General features: G+C 51.5%; 10 protein-coding genes across 10 annotated transcripts; 4 read left to right on the top strand and 6 right to left on the bottom strand.

The window, feature by feature from the left end:
• Nucleotides 1-1,349: 1,349 nt before the first annotated feature.
• VTN00DRAFT_2233 (uncharacterized protein) lies at nt 1,350-3,025 on the bottom strand (the record flags this gene model as incomplete). Its single annotated transcript, XM_069428429.1, has 4 exons — nt 1,350-1,574; nt 2,001-2,127; nt 2,197-2,547; nt 2,643-3,025. The coding sequence occupies 4 exons, from the start codon at nt 3,023-3,025 to the stop codon at nt 1,350-1,352; spliced, it is 1,086 nt and encodes a 361-aa protein (XP_069292935.1).
• Nucleotides 3,026-3,632: 607 nt separating this feature from the next.
• Nucleotides 3,633-5,233, top strand: VTN00DRAFT_2232 (uncharacterized protein; the record flags this gene model as incomplete). Its single annotated transcript, XM_069428428.1, has 3 exons — nt 3,633-3,712; nt 3,765-4,069; nt 4,125-5,233. 3 exons carry the CDS (start codon nt 3,633-3,635, stop codon nt 5,231-5,233), a joined length of 1,494 nt encoding a protein of 497 aa, XP_069292934.1.
• Nucleotides 5,234-5,504: 271 nt separating this feature from the next.
• On the bottom strand, nt 5,505-7,638 carry VTN00DRAFT_2231 (uncharacterized protein; the record flags this gene model as incomplete). Its single annotated transcript, XM_069428427.1, has 3 exons — nt 5,505-7,038; nt 7,129-7,171; nt 7,491-7,638. The coding sequence occupies 3 exons, from the start codon at nt 7,636-7,638 to the stop codon at nt 5,505-5,507; spliced, it is 1,725 nt and encodes a 574-aa protein (XP_069292933.1).
• Nucleotides 7,639-7,957: 319 nt separating this feature from the next.
• Nucleotides 7,958-8,285, top strand: VTN00DRAFT_2230 (uncharacterized protein; the record flags this gene model as incomplete). Its single annotated transcript, XM_069428426.1, has 2 exons — nt 7,958-8,200; nt 8,274-8,285. 2 exons carry the CDS (start codon nt 7,958-7,960, stop codon nt 8,283-8,285), a joined length of 255 nt encoding a protein of 84 aa, XP_069292932.1.
• Nucleotides 8,286-8,407: 122 nt separating this feature from the next.
• On the bottom strand, nt 8,408-8,833 carry VTN00DRAFT_2229 (uncharacterized protein; the record flags this gene model as incomplete). The annotated part of the gene is made up of 1 exon (XM_069428424.1): nt 8,408-8,833. One exon carries the CDS (start codon nt 8,831-8,833, stop codon nt 8,408-8,410), a length of 426 nt encoding a protein of 141 aa, XP_069292931.1.
• A 427-nt stretch (nt 8,834-9,260) lies between these two features.
• Nucleotides 9,261-11,654, bottom strand: VTN00DRAFT_2228 (uncharacterized protein; the record flags this gene model as incomplete). The annotated part of the gene is made up of 1 exon (XM_069428423.1): nt 9,261-11,654. One exon carries the CDS (start codon nt 11,652-11,654, stop codon nt 9,261-9,263), a length of 2,394 nt encoding a protein of 797 aa, XP_069292930.1.
• Nucleotides 11,655-12,517: 863 nt separating this feature from the next.
• Nucleotides 12,518-13,331, bottom strand: VTN00DRAFT_2227 (uncharacterized protein; the record flags this gene model as incomplete). Its single annotated transcript, XM_069428422.1, has 2 exons — nt 12,518-13,001; nt 13,165-13,331. The coding sequence occupies 2 exons, from the start codon at nt 13,329-13,331 to the stop codon at nt 12,518-12,520; spliced, it is 651 nt and encodes a 216-aa protein (XP_069292929.1).
• A 64-nt stretch (nt 13,332-13,395) lies between these two features.
• On the bottom strand, nt 13,396-14,436 carry VTN00DRAFT_2226 (uncharacterized protein; the record flags this gene model as incomplete). The annotated part of the gene is made up of 1 exon (XM_069428421.1): nt 13,396-14,436. One exon carries the CDS (start codon nt 14,434-14,436, stop codon nt 13,396-13,398), a length of 1,041 nt encoding a protein of 346 aa, XP_069292928.1.
• A 501-nt stretch (nt 14,437-14,937) lies between these two features.
• On the top strand, nt 14,938-16,467 carry VTN00DRAFT_2225 (uncharacterized protein; the record flags this gene model as incomplete). The annotated part of the gene is made up of 4 exons (XM_069428420.1): nt 14,938-15,119; nt 15,956-16,068; nt 16,118-16,145; nt 16,350-16,467. 4 exons carry the CDS (start codon nt 14,938-14,940, stop codon nt 16,465-16,467), a joined length of 441 nt encoding a protein of 146 aa, XP_069292927.1.
• Nucleotides 16,468-19,823: 3,356 nt separating this feature from the next.
• Nucleotides 19,824-21,998, top strand: VTN00DRAFT_2224 (uncharacterized protein; the record flags this gene model as incomplete). Its single annotated transcript, XM_069428419.1, has 6 exons — nt 19,824-19,953; nt 20,020-20,100; nt 20,164-20,309; nt 20,375-20,991; nt 21,065-21,177; nt 21,247-21,998. 6 exons carry the CDS (start codon nt 19,824-19,826, stop codon nt 21,996-21,998), a joined length of 1,839 nt encoding a protein of 612 aa, XP_069292926.1.
• Nucleotides 21,999-22,450: the final 452 nt, after the last annotated feature.

Raw genomic sequence — 22,450 nt, 5'->3', positions numbered from 1 at the left:
CTATCAAAAACATCCTTCAGCCAACACATCCCAAGCTCATCAGTGGTCCAGCCATTTTTACTGGTCCCAATTGTCCAGCTTTTTGGCAGTTCTGGATACCAATTAGATTGGTGATTCTGGGCTGCAAAGATAATCATTGGGGGCAGGGCCCAGCCAGCTGAATTGACTCCTTCAATCACAGTCACCCATTCTCGATTCCCTGGTTGAATTGCTCTAGGCCGGCCCCTCATCTCAGAGCCAGTAACAACCTTTGCAGTTGCTATCATTCCCATTGAAAAGCCAGTCTCATCAAAGTTGTAGATATCCTGTTCAGTGATGCCAAATTGCTGTACAATCTCAAGAACACGCCGAAACCACTCCCTGATAACCTTTGGATCCTCACATAGAGCCCGTTGATGATCATATCTGCAGCTGTATTTTGATTTGAGCTCATTGTGGCGGTTGACAAATCGTTGCACCCATTTCTCGCTAAGAGGGCTTGGGGATTTCAATCGGCTTGATAGTAGGAGACTGGCCATATCTCGTACAGTGCTGATTCTTGGTGGTAGGCCCCGTTGGTCCATGGATAAGATCCATTTTATAAGTGTAGATTCTTCAGTTGCAGTGAGCTTTCAACTATTTGGCTCTGCATCAACGCGTGCAGAACGCCCATGTATGCGGTAGGTCAATGTAGATCGCTTCACATTATATGCTTTTGCAGCCGCTCGAATGCTTTTTATTTGACCTGATTGAATTGCTTTGATGGCAAGCAAGATACGGCCCTCTTGCTGAACTGCTGAATCCGCTTGTTTTGCTTGTTTTGGTGGCATATTTGTAGTTGAAGTTGATGAATATGTCGCGTTGGTTGGTTACGTGGCCCGCTCGGTGTCCGATTACGTTATACCATCTGCTTAGTCATAACAACACGTGACTTGCGATATCCTTATCTCCTCGCGGGGTATCGTCTGTCATGCGGGCTGTGCCGGACAGCGCCTGGCCCGTCAGTTCATAACAGAGCCATGCCATTTCAAAAAAGAAGCACCTCCTACTCTGCGTGTAAGTAGTAGTAGGACATATGTATTATTTTTATTTTAATAATAAGAAATGGAACATCACTTCATACAATATATTTTTTTTGTTAGGTACAGACACAGCACCTAAACTGTACAGACACAGGACCCAACCAAGCATCACATACATCCACCATACAAAGCAGCCCCCGGGAACATCATCATACAAAAAAACTCGTAGGTATGTGTCGTATCGTATCGCGATGCCATCAATCGCACGTAGGCATATGGGCCGGAGACAGCGTAAACCACTTCGTATATAAATCAATGCAATCAATGCAATCAAATCAAATCAAATCACTAATCGTCCCACTCCTCATCCAGCTGGTCGATCAGTCGATTCTCCGCGTCCACGTCGCGGGTTCCTTGTCCGCCGCGTCCTCCGATCGCACCGATAATGCCACCGCGCGCGCCTGCTACTCCGCCGGCGGTGATGTCGGCGCGGGAGTACACGCGGCGGCGGATCGACAGGCGGTCCAAGCGGAGGCAGCGCGTCAAGGAAGAGAAGAGAATGATAGTCATGTCCTGTTCGTTTTTTTTCCGAAAGGGAAAAAGGGGAATGTGGTCAGCTGGGAGAAGGTTTTACTTTAATAAGAGAAAAACAAACTGAATTGCGCTTCTAATGACAATAACAACGTTCTGGGGGGGGGGGGGGGGAGAGTGGATATTGTATGCTTGCTGATAACGCACGAATACTTGGTTGCTAAAGGAGGTATAGAAGTCAAAATTGATTAAAAGCCCATGTGAAATATCCACGATGAAATGAATTTCAAAAAATACCGCCTTTGGCTTTCCATCTTCTGACATGTTCCAGGCCAGCTGGAATGTAGAGCCGAAAGATTAATCGAGCCTTGAAACGGGCAACGAGCTCCTGACGCTTGTGTATCGACCTCCGCGGCGGCCGGCGCGGAAGGGAGATAGTAGTACTGATATTAATGACAGTATGCTTACCTTTATGAATCCGAATATGCCTGCCCAGAGGCTGTAGTTCGGGCATTGTCTCCATCCTCGTTGATGCATGACGGTCCGCTGGTATGCGCAGCCACCCACGAGGTATGCTGCAATGGCAATCAAGGCACTAGAACGTAGGTCCGTTAATCTCGCGCTCTGGCGGAAGAATCACTGTACAGGTGCCGGGTCAACTCACATCACTCCAAAAACGCCCGCCGGTCCCAGACCTGCTCCAGGAGCAGCGGCGACGCCTCCACAAGCAGCAGGACTTCGGACCTCAAAGAAGTATGTGCACGAGTCCATCGTACCGACGAAGGATACGGTAGCCGGGGGAGCCATCGGATCGCGGTCACAGAGGAAAGACATGATGGTAGATTTGGTCCGAGAATTGTTCCGGTCGAGAATGTCGTAGTTGTTGTCTTCATGGCCATCCAGTACCTTCCTTGGATCTAGAGACGACATGCCGGAACTGGACGGGCAGGGAGAACCGTTTGTGTAGTTCAGGACGAGTTTCCGGCCCCGGAAGATGGGCTGGGAGGCTTGTTCCCTGTATCCGATGAGTAAGATGAGCCTTTGGTGGCCCAACGACAGAGGACGAAAACTTCAAAGACAAAGTGGAAGCAATGCCTCATTCTGGCGTACCCTATTGAGTAGATGTTCCCCTCGAGCTCGTAGTACGCGCTGACGTTCTTCCATCTCGACTGCTCGACACCGACGACGTCCGTCACTTCCTCGATAACAGGAGCGCAAATGTTCACCGTGAAATTGGCGGGGTAATCATGGCCCTTTGCGTGCCAGCTTTCGGTCCGAACGTCCTTGCGGGTCTTGCGGCCGTCGTTCAACCCCGGTGGGGACAGAGAGATCGCATTGAGGTCGAAGTACAATCCAGTTGTCGGAGACCGAACCGTGCAAGGTTTATCGGCCGGGTTGGATTTCGAGCCGTCGGGGGCAGCTCTGGCAAGAAGAGAAGAGGATAGGAGGAGCAGTTGGAGGACGGAGAGGAGGGAGCTGGCGCGCAGCTGCATGGCTGCGGAGTCGTAGAAGGAGGGGATGCTGGTTCGAGCTTTATCAATGACTGCGGGGAACGTAAAAAGAAAATGAATGCTTGGGCAGGACGAAGGAGAGGACTTGGTAGAACAGAAAGGGGGTGTTCCAGAGACCCCAGAGGAGTATGCGTATGCGAAGGGAGGGTAGGAGGACGAGCGACAGGAGAGCCGGCCTGAATGTCTCGACTTGACGGGGCTGAAGCTCACATCGCGAAGACCGCAAGCGTTTCCCGTTACATGACACGCTGCCTGGAGCTAGCGCCGCCGGCTGCGGCTCGACCCAGCGCTCGGGGCCGGTTTCCGTGGGCGCCGGCGCACCGTGTCTTCTGTACTCGTAGAGTTTGGCTTCACAGATCTTCGTATCAGCTCATGTCGGGCACTCGCCATCCGAGCTGCCAATTGTGCTGTTAAATACCTTATATCTTTCATGGACCTTCTCCTGACCGGCAGGGCTTCGATTCTTTTCAAATTCTCGTCCGCTCATTCGCACATGAAGAGACTTCTCCGCTGAGCTCGCACCCTCTTCCTAATACTTGCACCCTCCTCTCTCCCTCTTTCAGCTGAATTGTCTTCTTGCTCCATCAGGATGGCGTCAAAGAAAGACGACAAACCAAAAGTCCCCATACAGCCTGTCCCGGAGAAGCGTGGATACGAATTCGGAGGCCCGTACGTGTCCTGAAGCAATTGTTACACAGACCACTCACTCACGCTTCTACAGAATAGGCGCTTTTGGAATTGTCTTCGGCCTTCCAGTACTCATCTACTCCCTCGCTTTCTTCTGCAATGACGTCTCAGGATGTCCCGCGCCGTCTCTCCTGCATCCCTCCACCCTAACCATCGACAAGTTGAAATCTGAAATTGGATGGCCGGAGGAGGGTATCAAGGCTCTCTATGACACTGGAGTCACCCTCTGGGTGCTGGGATATTATTTCCTGCTCCTTGTTATGCAGATTTTCTTGCCAGGCCAAGAGGTTGAGGGAGTGGTTTTGGCCTGCGGGGGAAGGCTCAAATATAAGTTCAACTGTACTGCCTCTGCTCACCAGATACCTAATGGATACCAACTCACTATGGATCGCAGCATTCCTCTCTGCCGTTTTGATACTCTCAGGGTGTGCGGTGGGCACTTATGTATACGGGGCTGAATTCCCTGTGTGGACCTTCCTGTGGGACAACTATCTGCAGGTGATTACTGCGAACTTGCTCATTTGCGCGGTCCTCTCGATCTATGTCTACGCTAAGAGCTTCTCAGTCCCTGCACCGGGGCAGCCTAACCCGGAGCTCCGCGAGTTGGCTCCTGGCGGTCACACGGGCAACGTTCTCTATGACTTCTTTATCGGCCGTGAGCTCAACCCACGTGTGAAGCTTCCAGTTCCCTTTGTCAGCGAGACTTCGCGGACTATCGACATCGGGGTATTCTGTGAGATGCGACCGGGTCTGATAGGCTGGATAATACTTAACCTGTCCAATGCGGCGCACCAGTACAGGACATATGGCTACATCACGGATTCGATTATCCTCGTCACTGTCTTCCAGGCATTCTATGTCCTGGATGGACTGTACATGGAACCGGCTCTCTTGACAACGATGGATGTCATCATGGACGGGTTTGGGTACATGCTTGCTTTCGGAGATCTCGTGTGGGTCCCGTTTCTCTACACCGTCCAGACCAGGTACCTCGCCGTCTTCCCGCTCGAGCTTGGTCTCTCCGGTCTCGCGGCCGTGCTGGGTGTCTCCGGCATCGGCTACTATATCTTCCGCGGTGCCAACAACCAGAAGAACCGTTTCCGTACGAACCCCAACGATCCCCGTGTGAAGCACCTAAAATACATTGAGACAGCTACTGGCTCCAAGCTGATCACTTCCGGCTGGTGGGGTTGCGCGCGCCATATCAACTACCTGGGTGACTGGACCATGTCGTGGGCGTACTGCCTTCCGACGGGCGTTGCGGGATACGTCATTCTGAAGACTGTTGATCCCACTACTGGCGATGTGCAGAAGCAGGCTGTACAGACGCCCGAGGTCCGTGGCTGGGGTATCATATTCACCTATCTCTTCCTCGTCTACTTTGGCGTTCTGCTCATCCACCGTGAGAGACGGGACGAGGAGAAGTGCAAGAAGAAGTATGGCGCCGATTGGGACAGGTATACGTCTCTGGTGCGGAGCCGCATTATTCCGGGGATCTACTGATCTGCTTCGCTGGCTTCGACACTCGTGATGGAGGCAGCCGCCTGTATCACGTTGACGAGTTATACGAACGCCCAGCAGGGTATTTCTTTTATTTTCTTTGAAAATGCTCTTATTGTTACCCTTTCATGAATGTGATCGATGTGTTAATCGTCACGCTTTACCAGGTAGATATTTGTCTTCATGTGATAATAGTTAATATAGTTACTAAATAATGGGACTTACCAAAGGTGGCACATATGAGAGAAATTTAACCGAAAATGACAATTGATTCCTATGCTTTCTTCTTCCCAGGGTCGATCAAGACTCCTATTCCCCAGTCTTCATCTCCCCTATTAGGTATCCAGGGCTGCAACACCCGCTTGGCATCCTGCATCGCCAGTTCCCGCAACCGTATCCAATCCGTAGACATTTCGGGCGCTCTTTTGAACTGCTCGTAAGATACCGCTTCCAGTATTCGCCAGCGCACTGCGTCGTCGTTTTCTTCAAGACCTTTATCCTCTCCTACTACTTCTTTCTCCGTATTGGGTTGTTCATTGGTAGCAGGATCTGGAAGTTGTACTGGCGACAACTGAGAAATAATATCGCGAAGGAGACTCCACATCTTCGCCCGCGAGAGCGCGGAGGCTCCGCGTGCCGTGGGCGGCGAGGCACGGTTCCCTTGCTTGACGCCGTTGATTATGACTTCGAGGAGACCTCCGCCCGTCGTGGGTGATTTGCTCTTGCTCTGTACTCCGGAACCATGGTGGAGAGACGACGACGATGATAACGGTGAAGGAGCCGTCCACACGGCGGAGACGGTACCGGGTTTGCTCTTCTTCGGCGGAACCTTGCTCTGCACTCCTTCCGGCTGCGCTGTGGCCGAGGAAGAGAGAGGAGGAGGAGGAGGAGGAGGAGGAGCAGTTTTCGGTTTCCCGAACGCCCACTGCGCCTCCACTTCCTCCGTGGGGATGGACAAGACCTGAAAGGGTAGAAATCTATACACATACCCGTACGAAGAAGACCCTGCACCGGCAGCACTGTCCGCCGTCTTCCAGACAGAGCCCCTCAGCGTCCTCATCCTCCCCGTCTCCCCATCCCCAAATGCCCTCTCGCACGCCACGCGACTGATCTCCTCCTCAGGCAGCACCAGTCCCGCCAGGTACGCGCTCTCTGTCGGCGCGACCAGCAGAGTGGCTGGGTACGACAGCAGCGACGTCACCTGCCGCAGGGCGAGCTTGTCGGAGCAGGACTTGCTGCGGGTGGACTCTGCGTCGACGCGGGCGGGCTTGCGGCGGACGACACCAAGGAGGGAGAAGTGCGCGCGGCCGTCGAGGAGGTCTGTTGATGGGGCTGTTGTGTCAGGTGGAGGGGATATGTCTGTGCTCGCGGTAGTAGCAGTAGTGGTAGTAATAGTCTTAAGGTCAGGTCTGGGCGGCACAGTCCACGGCGTAGGATCTTCCTGGGCCGCCATGCAGAGTTCCATGCTTGCGTCGCCGCAGGGAGCGCAGGTGCAGTACATGTAGATCTTGATGTCGGGACGGAGCTCGAATGGTGGCCATAATAATCCTGGGCCCTTTAGATTCGAAGGAACAATGTCCTTCTTTCCAGATGCTCTTCTCCGGACGAACGGCGAGGAAGGGACATCATTATCATTATCATTGTTGACAACATGCAATGACTGCCGTTCCCGATCCAGCAGCGAGCGACACTCGTTCAGGAGCCAGTGGTTGAACGCGCGGAGGGCGAGAATCTCCGCATGGCAGTCGTGGAGAACTAAGCCACGACATCGAGGGATCTGAGATGCCGATAGGCATTTTGCTCCAGTCCTATTTGACAGTTAGCCTTTTTGGAAGAGTGCAAGCTCTTCGAGGAGTTATGCATAGGAGCAATTGATAAGGAGGGGCCCAGAGACATACGTAACAGCCACACAGGTCAATGTCTCTGAAGGTGTATCTTGTCCTTTTCACAGGTAAGATAGGAAAATGGTTTATTAGTTTCGTACTATTAGGTTGGGAGGTGCGACTGATGAACGATGATCAATGATGAAGAAATGACAGGGCTCTCCGACTCGTTACTATCCTCACATGAAGCAATCCATCTCAGAATATGTATAAATTATTGGAAGAAACTTTCCAAGAATCATTTAAGTCTCAAAATTTCATTAATATTTTCCAGCAAGACATGCAACGATAATAATAGATTGGCGTAAATTCAACATTTTTTTTCTCCCGAAACCGTATAGAGTGGAATAGACCAAAAAACAACTGACATAACATACCTTTAACAACCACAATCCCGCTCATGGGGATCCATTCTCTCGATCCATCTGGGTGGATCGTGGGCTTGCAGCGGGCGGGCAGCGCATTGAAATGGTCATGAACAAGGGATGCTATCCGAGACGCTAGGGGAGGATGCGACTCCTCCATTTATATATGAAAGACTACGGTGTTGTACTTAAAATAGATGAGATAGAAAAGGCCGTCTATGATCTTGTAATTTTCCCACAGATGCAGCAGCATTACTTACTGCAGGTACGGGAGTACCAGTTTAAGTAGAGTCGATACATCCAATGAGGACGCCACTGGCTTGGCACTTTCATCTCACGTGACACCATTATCCATCCAGGCCCTTGGAAGCTCCCCCAGCTTCGCTCTTCAACCCTACCAAGTCCTACTTAACTTGACGACATCCTCAACGCTCCCATTCAATTTTACACCCCATCTGCTCATCTAAACATCCAACAAGATGGCCGACAAGCTCCGCACCCTCCAGAACCTCGAGGCCTTGCAGGCCCGCTACGTCGGCACAGGTCACGCCGACACGACCAAGTACGAGTGGACCTCCAACATCATCCGTGACAGCTACGCCTCGTACATCGGACACCCGCCACTCCTAAGCTACATGGCCGTCGGTATGGGCGAGCCCAAGGAGAAGGTACGGGCCATGTTTGTGGAGAAGATGATTCGGGGCGCGGGGAATCCGCCGGAGGTTAGTTTTCTGCTCTGTTCTCTGTGAGTTGGAATGACTGCTTGAGCTGACATTTTTTTTTTCTTTGTTTTAGACACAAGAATAAGTATCGCAACTGGATGATGGCTATACTCCTTAACGTGCTCAAAGGGTCTGTGTCTACCTTTCCACCTCGATGCAGACCTATCGTTGGCAACCTGTGGCATGCGTGCCATTGAGAGATCTCATTTACGACACCCTATACTGGCCTCCTCTGGAGGTGTTAAAAATTCGCGACATGGTGCGCGTATCCGAAGAAAAGTCGCGACCTATTCTATGACTGAAAAGGACAAGCGGAGTTCCCCATAGTCCGATACTCAGCCATCCCTCAATAATCCAAGTTGTACTTGGGCGGAAGACTAGGGAGCCTGAGGAGAACGACAGTGAAAAAGATGGGATGTCGCTTGCAAGTGTGACATCAAACAAGGAGTTCTTGTAGGGAGATGGATCATCGATACCTATTTCTGTCGAGATTCTTTTCGGACAGTAGAGGAGGTGGCCCACTTTTGTGAGATCACCAATGCCCAAGAGCTTTTTATATTGGTGAGAGGAGATCCTGTTCCGTTCCCAAATGGCAGCTAGGCACGTGGTCTGAAGGATCCCATTAGACAACATAGATGCATATATATATATGCAAATATCACAAATACAATGAAAATTTCTGGAAAAAATTCCCCAGTTCCGATATTTTCCAATGACGGTCTTCTATATGAGTGACATAATTCATGCAATGCCTGAGAATAGAAATACGGCCATGACTTCGTTATGCTCAGTCCAGATGAACATGCAAGTATGGGCAGTCAAGTGGATGAAACAAATGACATCGACAACACTGCACAAAGCTAAAAGGACAGGTCCCAGACAATAATATGTAGTGAAAATAAAACGGTCATATATCCAACTGTGATCCACGAAATCCTAAGAAGAAATGAGTCATCTGTTGAACAAATATGCGTGCAGAAATATGATCAGTATCTGGAGATCCTCGAAAGTCGAGACGGCCCTCCTGAGCGCCACGACAGTATCGCACATCCATTGCCGTTTAATCCTTGTGGTGCACCCCATGCCTCTCCGCCGCCAGCTTGGTGTTCTCACTCTGCAGCCTCCCGATCAGATCAAGCCAATGCTCCCTTTCACCCCGGAGCTCGCCCACCTCTTTCTTCAACTCCTGCACCTCGCGCCGTAGGTTCTCGACCTCCGAACGGGTACGAGACTTCTCACTACGGTCCGCTTCTTTGCGCCGTCGCGCCTCGATCTTCGACGTGACCTTGAGCTGCTGCTCCTCGATCTTAGTGAGTTGCTTGAGTAGCTTCGATTCACTACGGGACAGATTGGAGGCGGATTTGTGGGCTTGTAGGGTCTCCAGGCCGGGCTTGCTGATGAAGGTGTCTCGATCGGTCGTGACTGTTGTGACGTCCTCGGCTTTGTCTCTGCTGCTGCTGCTGGTGGCGTTCGTCCGTTCGCTTTCTGTGCCGTCTTTATGATGTTTTTCGTTTCTTACTTTCGGGGGTAGGCCAAGGGATTCTTCTTCAGCCCTTATTTGGGCCAGTTTGCGTTCTATTTCTCTCTTGCGGGATGCCAATTTGGCGAGTGTCTTCTCCTGGGACGTCAGGTGCAGCTTCCTACCGATCTGAGCGAGATCTTCGCCGAGTTCAGCGTGACCGCTGTCGTGGAGAGGAGTAGCCATGCCCCCTGAAGAGCTCGACACAGCAGTGTGAGAAGGGACACGATTCAGCGAGTGTGGGGATGTGCTTTCACCAGCGACGGAACGAGCCTGGTGAGTGTCTGCGCTGGTAAAGGTATCAGTGCTGGCTATTGAATCTCTCTCACCAGCTCCCACTGTCTCCCTACCGCCCTGGGATGGAGTCTGTGACCGAGAGAAGTAGCCGGGGATGTAGTTGAGGACAGCTCGCGGTGCGTACATTTCCAGCCCTGTGTTGACCATACTGGCAACGCTGGAGATGAGACTGCTAGGCTGTTCCGACTTATACTCTCCTTCCGCTCGAGAAGTGTTCTTAGCAGGTTGATCCTTCGGTCCCTGGGGGGCCATGCCTCCCGAGTGCCCATTTGTCTGCTGACTTGTTCGACTTTCCGGTCGAGGAGACGGTTTATGGCCCTCTGTTGCGTATCCTTGATCACTGTCCATCTCCTCTGGGAATCCGTCCGTCTGGCAGGCCCAGTTCAAGAACTTAGCAGCATCCGTAACGATGCTCTTCGGGGTTCCTCTATCCACCATCCATCGGGGTACACTTCCCCCAGGGTCACTTCTGGTGACCATGATCCACTCAACCGGGCTCATGTCTTCTTCAACATCACCGCTCTCGTCGCAGCTGGCTTTTCTATTTTCGTCCCCTTCACGTTCCCCCATAGAAGTCGGCTGTTCCTCATGCGCAGCCGAATCTGTTTTGCCCCTTTTCCTGACATGCCGGGTGAGATCTTCGGCGCTTTTATTCTTGAGCCGGATGGGGAGCGAATTCATGCGTTGCCCCATGCCATTCCGTAACGGTGGGGAGCTCGCTCTTGATTGCTGTGCTGATGATGACGACCCGCCTCCTTTTCTGCTTCCACCTACACGAACTTCCCTGATCAACTCCACGGACTCATACTGACCTCTTATGTATCCCTCTCGCGGTGGAGTCTCCGGATGGTCACACGGTTTAGAAACGATCAAGTAGCTCCGAGGAGGCGCCCGCTCGGCGGATTCTTCCCTGTTATCATCAGCCTCATCAAACGCTCTATCCGTCGTGATGAGCAGCGTGACGAAATCTCGTGCAGTGGTCGGACCCGGAAACTGCGCGGAGAGTTCATACACCTCGAGTCGGCCCAGCAACGTCTTGCCATCCGCATCTCGAACCTCGATCGACTCCACCCTCTTGTCCCCGCCAATCCCTCGTATGCTCGTGTCGGGCGTTACCCCCTGCCTTCTCCTCTCCTCCCTCATCCGCAATGTTTCGCCGACCTCGCTCTGCATCTTCTCTTTCCACCTCGAAAACGGCAGACCCTCGTGGACGCTCCGACGAGCGAACCAGGATCCCCTCCCATCCTTCCCCGCGAGCTTGTATACCGGGATATCGAGCGGGTTCTCCTTGCCATTGCCGACCTTGATCGGTTTCCCCCATTCCTTCTGCAACGAAGTAAACAGCGGATCGGTCGTTCCCGTGCGGACAGAGGAGTTGACGATTTGCGATGACAGCGGGGAGTATGCTGATTTTGCTGATGACTGTGCGCGGGAAGACCGGCTCAACGTTGTTATTGAATTGCTTTCGTTGGAGGCGGAGGAGAACGACGGTGGAGGTTCCGGAACGGATTCGACAATCAATCGCGACTTCCTGAATATGTCGCTGACGTAGGCTCGGAGGTTGTCAGGTGGTGAGACGGGGACGGAGTCCCAGGTGGTCGGTGCCAGGCACTCGAGCGCTTGGTGTAAGGCAGCCATCAATGATTCCTTTCTTCTTCTTGTCGTTGTCGTTCTTTTCGTGAGAATATTCAGATTTCATCAAAAACAAATAATCCTCCTCTTTTAGCGCTCTGGCAGGCACTATGACAAGGAAATGATATATTGTTGCATGAGACCCTAAAGTGGTTGACAGTTAGCTCTCAAACCCCGTTTCAGCAGGTTCAAACAAAACAGACCTCATTAATATTTTTCAAGGGGGGATAAACAGTTCCTGATGACACAGGGGTCCTTCCGCCTTAGTGTTATGCACGCATTAGGGTAGATCTATCAGTTCAGTTACAAAATAGGAAAGACGTGAGGAGACTAGAGCAGTTATTTCAACTCGGGAACAACAACTACACGAATTCATATCCATAAGGAGAAGCATGAATACATATGGTAAGTTAGCCCGTGGCGGTAGGCAGTTTTACTGGGCCTTCTCTGATCTGGTCTGGCGTTAGGATACGTCATACTTCCGCGGTGCCGTCGGGCACGCCTTATCCGGGCACCGATCTGGACTAGATCGGTCCAACAATGGCACCGGGAAGCCAATGCAACATCATAATACGTTAAAAAATCAAGCCCGATTTTTGTTTAACAATGTTTGGGATTGAGAACTTCAAACTAAATACAAAACTCATGAAAGGAAATAGAAACAGAGTATAGAAAACCCGAAACCCGGAAATCCAGTTCCGGGTTCAGTGCTCGAGAGCCAGCATCTGATTCTCGCCCTTTCCAATTCTCCACTCAGTGGAGAGGGGAGGTACGAGCATCTCCGGGGTTACATGTAAACCCAGCCCAGAGAATAGGAGATGAACCTAGGAAGGCCCCCGCCATGTAGTACAGATCACCAAGAGAGAGGGTCATCTGCGCCATGAGTGTGGGAATAGAGGAAGGTCACTGACCCTCTTTGCCCTAAACCCTGCGCTCGACGTCCGCCACGGGCGAACAAATCGAGCTTGACGAGATAGTACACCCCTTCCTGTCCGATAATGCGTCCTAACGGACAGGGTCCCGACAAAGGACGCGGCATACAGAACATGCCAGATGTAAAAGTATGACCGCATCGTCGCCTGTGAGCCCCTCACCAGTCTGAAACAAAGACTGCCAGTCCGATACGCTGTACCGGAAGCGAGAGACTCTTCGCGGGGGTGGTAGTGTCCCTGCAGCGAGTATTGTTCTAGCCAAAACGTCGTCACAGTACCGTAATTCCCACCAACTCCAGCGAAATGCGACGGCAGAAATGAAGAAGGATAAACACCCCAGCATTCTGCATCCAAATCATATCCAAAGCCGCGAGGCACATGGTCTTCATAACGTAAATGCCAAATTCGAAAAAACGTCCGCCTAGGGAGTTCAACAAAATCAGATAGCCGACCCGCCGGTTCTTGATGCAATCGAAAACAAAACGCTTGCTAAAACGAACACAACATGAGAGACGTAAATCGCAAAAGAGACGGGGAATTATGTTATATGGATATATGAAATCAGAGACGAGATGGAATATCACGAGTCGCTAAATCGATCAAGGATAACGCCGTCAATAATGCTGTTGATGCCGATGCCGCATGCGAGAGCCGTCTGTGTTGATTTTAAGGTCCCATATCTCGTATTAACGTCTGGAGAATGTCGGGGTCCTGTCGAAGAAACCAGCTCCGAGATCTCGCCACAATGCATGTTGTATGAACCGGAATGTAAGCGAGGAAGGGAGGACAGGAGGATCGCAGTCCATCGAACCCCATCACATTATTGTCCCGTATTGTGGAGCGAAGTCCTGGTACCGGTCACCCCAGCCAAAACCAGCCATGCTTGCTGCAGTGCTGCAGGGCTGCACGAGCATAGTTGGCAGGGGAAGTGCAGAGATCGCGGCAGAGGTGGCCGGAGCGCTGTAATACTCGGGCGTGCTATACGGCGGAGTCGTATACGGCTGGCTGTAGGATGGTGCAGGTGAAGGCAACTGGAATTCGTTCAGCGCAAGGCTGGCCCACATGTTTTGATGTGAATCACCAGCCGGGGCCGGGCTCGGGCTTGAAGGAAGCACTTTCCAAGATTCAACGGGAGCAGGCTGCTGTATCTGACTGTGCCACCAGGTTTCAGGGCCAGTTGAGCTGGGCAACAAAGGGGCGGGCCGAAGGACGTCGACAACCCTGGGAGGAGGAGGTAGCAACGGAACAAACAGACTCATGATCGCCGCTTTGGCTTCCTCGCTTCGACCGCAGAGAAGTTCTCCTGCACCATCCTCCTCCAACCCCTCAAGAGCCTGGACATTGGTGCGGTAGACGAACTTGTTGGCGGCTTGGACAAACTCCTCCTGTAATTTCTTCAACTGGGCATCTTTTTCGGGCCATTCCCAAGTGCTGGCAGCGGCATCGACTGAGTAGACATCCTTGTGGAACTCAACCAACGCCTCGATCGTCTCAGGGGTCAACTTGAAAGCGACTTCATTCTGCGAGACCATATCGACATGCACCACGTAAGCCTCTATGTGGATCATCTGGTAGTTGAATATCGCCTCGACGAGAGGATTCTCATCCTTGCGTAGGTCCGCGTCGGGAGCTTTGGGAAACATGATCGAGCACAGGGTCCAGATGGCGTTTGGAGACGAAAGAGTCTCAGTAAGGCATCTTGTATGTTGCGCCACGCTGTTTAAAGGTCTCTTGACTCTGTTGACTCTCTTCAGGGCAGCCGTGAGCCATGGCTCGACCTTGGTGTTTAGGACCACATTTGGAGACGACCGTGGTGCAAAGGCAGCGGCAGAGGCCGGTAGTAAGACTGTTGGCATTATGACTGTGCGCGAAGGGGATTCAACGTGTACTCCGATAGATGTGATGTTGGCAATCAGTATACGCAGTGAAAGGAAAAGAAGCAAATTATAATGGCGACATTCGCCCACACAATTCAATGCCCAATACGCTCTGTTGCCTAGGGGAAGTGTTCGACGTAGGGGTTAGCGCCACGAGCCGACTAGATGTGCACAGAGAGTTCGAGACGGGTGCGATGAGTGCGAGAAGATGTCCGATAGATAAGGTGCACGTTGACAACAAGACACAGGACAGGCAAGCGGGAGACGGGATAGAGTGTGGGCGAACGCGCGAGAAGAAGAAAAGAAAAATGTGAAAAGAGAGGGCGTAAAAAGAGAAGAGGGCTGGATGGACCTCAGGGCGAGGATGACCAGAAGAGGCAACGGGAGGTTGGCGGGGGAGAAGAGAGCGGGTTATATCAACAACGGCGCCTCTCGGCCAGGCCCGTTTTACAATCCTGGCGCGTTGAGCCTTCATCGTGCATGGGAGAAGCGGGCCTCGTCTTTTGCCCGCGCTTCCATCTCTACCTTTTTCTTGTTCTGGTCGGCTGCGGATTGGCTGCAGATGGCCGCAGATGGTTGCATGCAAGAGTGTGGGATGTGGATGGCGACGCCGATGTCCTGTGCTCCGTACGCCGTACTGACTACGGCGTACCGAGCGTACGGTACGGGTATTGGCCATTATGGGCTGCGGTTTTTCAATCTGCCTGCGCGCCCAGAGGACACTGGTCGAGACCCGGCGTCAGGCTGGAGCGTCTGAAGAGTCCTACGTCAGTCCGACCTCGAGAGTAGCACACAGGAGAACGAGATGCTGGCCGGCGCCTATGAAGACATCCGGACTCGCAGGCTGCTCGAGTTGAAACATCCCGATGGGGCGTCTCTCCGCCCTGCGAACTCCGTATACGCTGCATCGCGACCCGCCCTCGGTCTGATAGGACGACTGGGAAAAGACTGAAGATACTCCAGACGGAGCGCTGAGATAGGAAATAGCACGACTTGGAATCTGTCCCTTGGCCGTATTGCGCGCAGGGAGCGTACAGTACAGCTACAGCAGTAAGCAGCGTAACAATACCGTCCCAGGGTTTGGATTTTTTGGAATCTTTCCCGCGCAAAGAGCGACCGGGGCCCAGCGTTGCACCCACTCGGGGCATGAAAGGCAAGATCTCTGCGCTGCGCTGCAGAAACTGCAAAACAGTGCTAAATGCTAAGCCCCCGAGATCCACATGTTAGTCCCTAGGGGTGCATGTCGAGCGCTTTCTCTAGCATCTGAAAGTCTAATGACAATAATAATGCAAATCACTTGTTTCGCGCTTCGTGTAGAACTGCAACAACTCTATCAAGAGTCTCCGACTGAGGAATCTGTACGCAGTGGATGGTATGGAGGGGACGGCTGTCAGATGAGAACAATGCTATCATATCATCAATCATCTTGGGCGTAGATGAACTTCAAAACTAAGATAATTTGGAATCCGCTTATAGAGCTGCTAATAGTAAGTGGAAGGCTTGAAGCGAGTATCAAGAACGGTAATCGACTGAACCAGGAGGTTGCGCTGCGTGCTATGGATAAGCTCTCGAACTGGACATCGCTCTGGTTTGACATCTGGAAACTGGCCAGTGCGTCATTGGTTGCTTTTCCCGGGTTACCCTTCTAAGTCTTAAACAGTTGTGGGTGAGATAGTGTCTCTTTCGAGGTTCGGATAGGGTCTACTAGTCCATCCCGCTCCGTAGTCTACGGTCTTCGCCGAAGGTTGCTATACGTTTGCTTTTCTTGTCCAGCGACAAGTCCACAAAAGGACTTACCGCACTGACCATCATATAACCTCAAATTTCGACTTTCAAGAAAGCCCGACCGAGAACTGAGCGTATCTCGACAGGCCTAGCTGAGGTCTTAACAGGACGTGCTGGGAGTATCCAGACGACTATCCACTTCTATGCTACCCGATACGTTGTGGAATCCACGAGTTGGGAGGCGAGAGGCAGGAGCAGACCATGTCGTGCGAGGATAGTATGTAGTGGGCAGGCAACCGAGGATGGAATTACGTATGTAGTAAGAGAGCATCGCCGGTTCGAAACACATCCAAACAGACAGGTCAGTGGAGAAAGTGGTTGGGGATGATGAGCAGCATTGCCAGCTGCGATTGTTCGTTGGGACCGACCGAGACAATCTCTTTTCCTCCCGGACAGCATTATTTGCACGATTTCAGCGTTGCGCAAGACCTGTCGACTCCGGCCGAAGGAGACCTCAGCTGATGGAGGGTCGAAATCGTGGGGCTTGCCATGGGGCTTTGGCGATTTCGCGCATCAGATTCGCTGAGCAAGAAGAGAGTCCGGCAGCACACTTGGGCTGAGATCCCTGCTACGATCGCCGATTGGGCTGAGCCTGGACGACCGTCATCTCCAGACTTTCTGGAAAAAAAACGCCACCATTACAGGCACTTGTAACGATACCGTTGTTACGGGTGGAGAAAGAATCAAAGAAAGGACCCTTAAAGGGTGCTTTCGCGAACGCCTAAAACGTCCAACTCTCCTGTCGGGTCATGATCGATTGAAACTAGACGATCTGCTCTTGGCGTGTACTCCGTACTTCGGACGTAGATCCTTAAGCTGTCTAGTTAAATAATGCTGCTTCAGTGGGGTATACGAGTTTCATGATCTTCAGATCTTGGGCATCACTGTTGCAGGAAAACCCGGTTATCCACATCTCCAAGTAGTGACGAAGTCACATGGCCCAGGAAGAGGACCGGGTGGTCACAGCAGGCGCCGGTTCAAAGGACCACCATGGAAAATGCTGATGATACAACTAAACATGTACAAGGGTAATATTTGACCATTTTCCGGTTGACCAGGAAAGCACGCAAAATGTCCTGCTCTTTGGCGGCTGGGGTCCGCATTGTATGATCGACAGGAAGAACCCTGGGAGACGTCATGGAACGTTGCATCGCCAGTCTCGTCGACGGCCATGTTGGACTTTCGGGGGGTGTCTTTTCGGATGTTTCGAGAAGACGCTATCGGTTCCCTATCCGTTGCATCATGCATAGAGTGTCAGATAAGATAACCGGTTGTAAAGAGGGCGGCAATAACCTTGGAATATTGCTTATTCCTACTGACGTGGATTCATGCATCTGCTGCGCCACATTATGACCGCGCCACATAGCTGTACTGTGAACCAGTAGTGGCGGTGCTTGAAAACAGCTGCGGCATGAGAACAACACCCATAACACGTTCTATCCAAGCCAGATCCCCATCATCCAGCTGTACGTGTAGGTGGAGCTGTGGCGTGGATGGGCTGATGCAAAGACATTATTTTTTTTGAAACCAGAAGCTTGCACTCATGTATGATATCTTCGAAGACAGTATCTTGACTGTTTCCCTATTTTCGGGTTCCCCCCTACGCCCGCAAGACCCTTGCACCCACCAGAGGAACGCGACACGCGAGTCAGAAGGCTTGACGCGTCTGCAGCATGTTGCTTGCGTGCATCATCGAGGTTCTCTCCTTGATGCCTCACAATCCTCGCAGGAGTGGTATAGAGGAAACACCTGGCGCAGAAGCTTCAGCAGCGTCTACTGCAAGCGGATAGATCTGTGTAGGACTTCTCTGAGTCGTAATCGTGGCGCGATGTATCTGCTGCTTGCTTGCAAGCCCCTATCTCGTCATTTTACTACCACGGAGCATGATTGCCGGCTTGAGGAACTGCGTGCCGAGTATGTCTTTGTTTCAGATGAAGCGTTTCTCAAGCCCCGACTGGCGGGAAATGCCTCGTTGATATGTTGATAACCTTGTTAGTATGATGTGATGAATCCACACATGTCGGGGCACGAGATAGTAAGACGGGCCGTTGCACTGTCATTCCCACGAGTAGGTATTGAACGTTCTCAAGGACCACCCGGAACCATGGGTGAGATCTGTGATCCCTTCAAGTTGAGTTTCTGGTTCATGGGACATCTGTACATCTATGCGGTTGCCAGAGTCCAGCGGACGGTTGCTCCCCAGACTCTTGGCCGTTGTCATCCAATTCTTTCCCCCAGAACCTAGGAAGGACTACATCGCTTTCCGGAGACGAGGAGTCACACAACTGTCTATCAATCTCTTCAGAAAACGCACCTCGTTGGTCCTTTATCTATTTATCTTTCCTCTTGCTTGCACCAAAGGCCAATCAGACTACCTAGGCATCAGACTGATGCTTATGGTTGTCACTGTCTTGAATCTTTTCCCATACGATCTTCCGTGTTTGGGTACCACCCCTGTTCGTTTCGAAACGAGGATTTTGTTGTTGACATTCTGATGCATCGAATTGATCTGAAAGGCTCTCCTGGTGCTTCATTTTATCTAGGTATTGTCATTTAGTTCTCAGGACTTTTAATCAGAGACATCTTCGTAGTGACCCTGATTTCTGACTGTCATGCATACTGGCCGAGTATTAGAAAAAAAAATACAGTTTCTGGTCTCAGCTCGACAATGATCTTTGCCTTACATCTTTTGAAGTCCTATTATTACTGAAAAACTTTTGTACTTCGTGGGATCGCACTTTTTTGATTTTCTTCGCGCCTCAAAATGTATCTCAAACACATCCGCAGGAAGGAGAGATCAAGAAGCGGTCAGTTTGTACTTCCATTTTGGAACGGCGCAAAGCAGTTTCTTCTTGGCTTTTATTCTTAGTTCAAACACGTGTCTGGTTGAAGTAAGTCTAAACACGAAGATCAAATCATCGAGCACAGGAAAGAATCCGCCTCCGTTTTCCGCCTCATAAAGCTATACTAACGTCACCCAAAAGAGTTTAGCAGCACTTAGGTTGCTGACACTCCTATTTCCAACGTCTTACAAAGACCGCCCCAGAATTGCCCACGCATCGTCTGCCTAATTTCTTGTCAATGGTACGATGGAGGATAAAAGCCATATCATGGAACGTAGTCATCATGGTCTGCTATATAATTAGTCCCTCTTATGGCCCCAAGCAGGCGTTTGAACCCAAGATCACGAAGTGCTATTTTTGTCTAGCCACCTAGGCATCTTGCACGGATCCCCGCACTCTTCTCCGGATCTACTGCGTAAAATACCCGGCATTCGGGATCAGCGGTCAACCCCGGCTATCCCAAGGACGAAAAAAGTCCCGACTGGAGACGACTTTGACCACTATAATTTGGCTCCCCAGATACCAAATAATTGCTTCTTAGTGGCTCAATAGGACCACGGTTGCTTAAAAAGTTTTAAGCATAAACAACTGCGTATCTCCTACCAGGTACCTTCAGCCTTCCGACAAGCTTTTTATTCTTATTGGTGCTCGTGCTGAACCATAACATGAGCAGAGAATAGATTCCTTTGATACATACCAGGAAGTGTACACCAAGCATTCCGCATCGCTCATTCCACCATGGCTGGAGCTACCTTGGCCAACGGTAACGGTCAATCCGAAGCAACTACAAATATGATTTCAACCGATATTCTTATTATCGGGGCCGGGCCAGCTGGAGCCTCACTGGCTTGTTTTCTCGCCTCCCATGGTAAATTGAACCTCGAGTTTCCTTGCAGCCTATTCAGCCAGCCAATTATACTGATTTTGATTTTAGGAATACATGGGGTAATGGTGAGCTCGGCTTCAACGTACGCGGATACACCAAGAGCGCATATAACTAATATGGCCGCGCTGGGTTAGTATACCTTTTCCTCTATGAGTACTTGGTGGGATCCAGTATTGATTTCTAGATAATTAGAATGCCTACGAGATATTGGCTTGGAAGCAGAATGCAACCGTCTTGCCACAAAGGGAAACAACATGACGCACACGCGATGGGCCTACAGCATGGCTGGGGAAGAGTACGCCCGCGTGTATTCCTGGGGAAATGACCCAAGACGGAAGGTATGTCACTTCGAAGAGAGATTCCTTACCTGCCTACCTGCATGTCTAATGATGGGTCACCACAGGGCGACTACGAGACTGCTAGTCCATGCAACCCAGTGGATCTCCCCCAGACTCTTCTCGAACCGGTTCTTCTCCGATACGCAACCATGAACGGGTTCAAGTGCCGTTTCGACACCTCGTTCATCGAATTCGCGGATGATGAAAAGACGGGAACAGTCACGACCACTCTGCAGGACAACATCTCAGGAACTCGGTACAAGGTTCGCTCGCGGTACCTATTTGGCGCCGACGGGGCACGCAGCCCTGTTCTCAAGCAGCTTGGTCTTCCACTGAACGCGAAGCCAGGCCAGGGCCTCGCCATCAATGTCCTGGTTAAAGCGGATCTGTCCCATCTCATGGAGCACCGGACTGGAAATCTCCATTGGCTGTTCCAGCCGGATCGCGCGCACCCTGCCTTTGGATGGTCGTGCATTGCCAGGATGGTCAAGCCGTGGCATGAGTGGATGTTCATTCTGTTCCCTGACCGTGAAGCTTCGTCGGACTTTAACCCGACTAAGGAACAATACCTCCAGAGGGTAAAAGAGCTTATCGGAGACGAGTCGATTCCCGCCGAAGTGCTTGGAGTCTCAAAATGGTATATCAATGAGATTGTGGCCGAGAAATATTCGAAAGGCAACGTGTATGGGATCCAATAATACTTTCCTTACGTCAGGGGTGGTCTGAGAAAGTAGTACTAACGCAGATTGCCACAGGTTTTGTCTAGGGGATGCTGTTCATCGACACCCGCCCATGAACGGACTCGGCTCCAACACTTGCATACAGGATGCATACAACCTGGCATGGAAAATTGCCTATGTCATGAAGGGTCAGTTTTCCTTCCAAGAAGGACAAAAAGACAACGATTCCAACTGACCGATTATTTGTCTGCGAACAGGCCTCGCATCCCCCTCTCTTCTAGAGACATACTCTATCGAACGCCAACCCGTCGGTCACGGGGTCATCACCCGCGCAAACCAAGCCTTCCGTGAAAACAGAGCAGTCCTGGAAGCCTTCGGGTTCTCATCTCCGGACATCGAAACGCGGAAGCGAACCCTCCAGGAACTCTCCTCCCCCAGCGAGGCCGGTCGCGCCCGTCGCAAGGCCCTACAAGCCGCCATCGAGCAGGAGGAGCACGAGTTCCACGGCCTGGGCCAGGAGATGGGCCAGCACTACGAGAGCTCCGCCATCTACACCGCAGACGAGAAGATGCCATACAAGGCCCCCGAGGCCGTGGTCAAGGATCCCGTCCTGAATTACGTCCCGAGCACCTGTCCAGGATGTCGTCTTCCTCACGTCTGGCTCAACAAAGCGGTCCCCGTGGAGCCCGTCTCGACCATCGATCTGGCTGGGAAGGGCTCGTTTACGGTCCTGACAGGTATTGGAGGCGAGGTGTGGAAGGAGGCGGCCTCGCAGGTCGGGAGCCAGCTCGGGATCATGATCAACGCGTACTCGATCGGGTTCCGTCAGGACTATGAAGATGTCTATTTTGACTGGGCGCGTGTCCGGGATGTCGATGAGACCGGATGTATCCTCGTCCGACCGGACCGGTTCGTGGCTTGGAGGTGCGCTGAAGTGCTGGGTGACGCAGCCAAATGTGCGGACAAGCTGGCCATGGTCATGCGGAGCATTCTTGGTCTGAGTCCTTGAGTTGAGGCTCGATCCTTCTTCTGAGGCAGCCGTATTGCCTTTATTGGCTCTGCTGTTTTCCTACGGCCCTCGAGCTTGGTTTTTCTTGGTATACATTGCATTTGGATTGTCAACAGTGCTATTCCTCAATCAGGTATACATCTGGTACTCTGATGCACTCAGAGACCTAATTCTTAGCCATATCACATTTGCATATATAAGCCTGTTCTAATACATACGGAAGAGGGAAACACGTATCTCCATGGTAATTGTTGATTGGACCTTTTATTTCATACTTCGTGGAAGTCACGTCGGTGCGATACGTTCCTTCCAAACGGCCCCGGCCAATTTCAGAATAAGTCTTGCCATCATCAAAAAGTCTACATTCATTGTATTTATATCCTAAGGAGCGAGACCTGGAATTGTTCTTTTATCATGTCCCGTGAACATCTACAGGCACGATATGCTTGTCC

The sequence above is a fragment of the Thermoascus crustaceus genome (assembly GCF_041956765.1).
Source record: "Thermoascus crustaceus strain CBS 181.67 unplaced genomic scaffold VTN00scaffold_1, whole genome shotgun sequence".
Taxonomy (NCBI): domain Eukaryota; kingdom Fungi; phylum Ascomycota; class Eurotiomycetes; order Eurotiales; family Thermoascaceae; genus Thermoascus; species Thermoascus crustaceus.
Note: the sequence above shows the minus strand (reverse complement) of the source record. Positions and strands in the feature narration are given on the sequence as shown.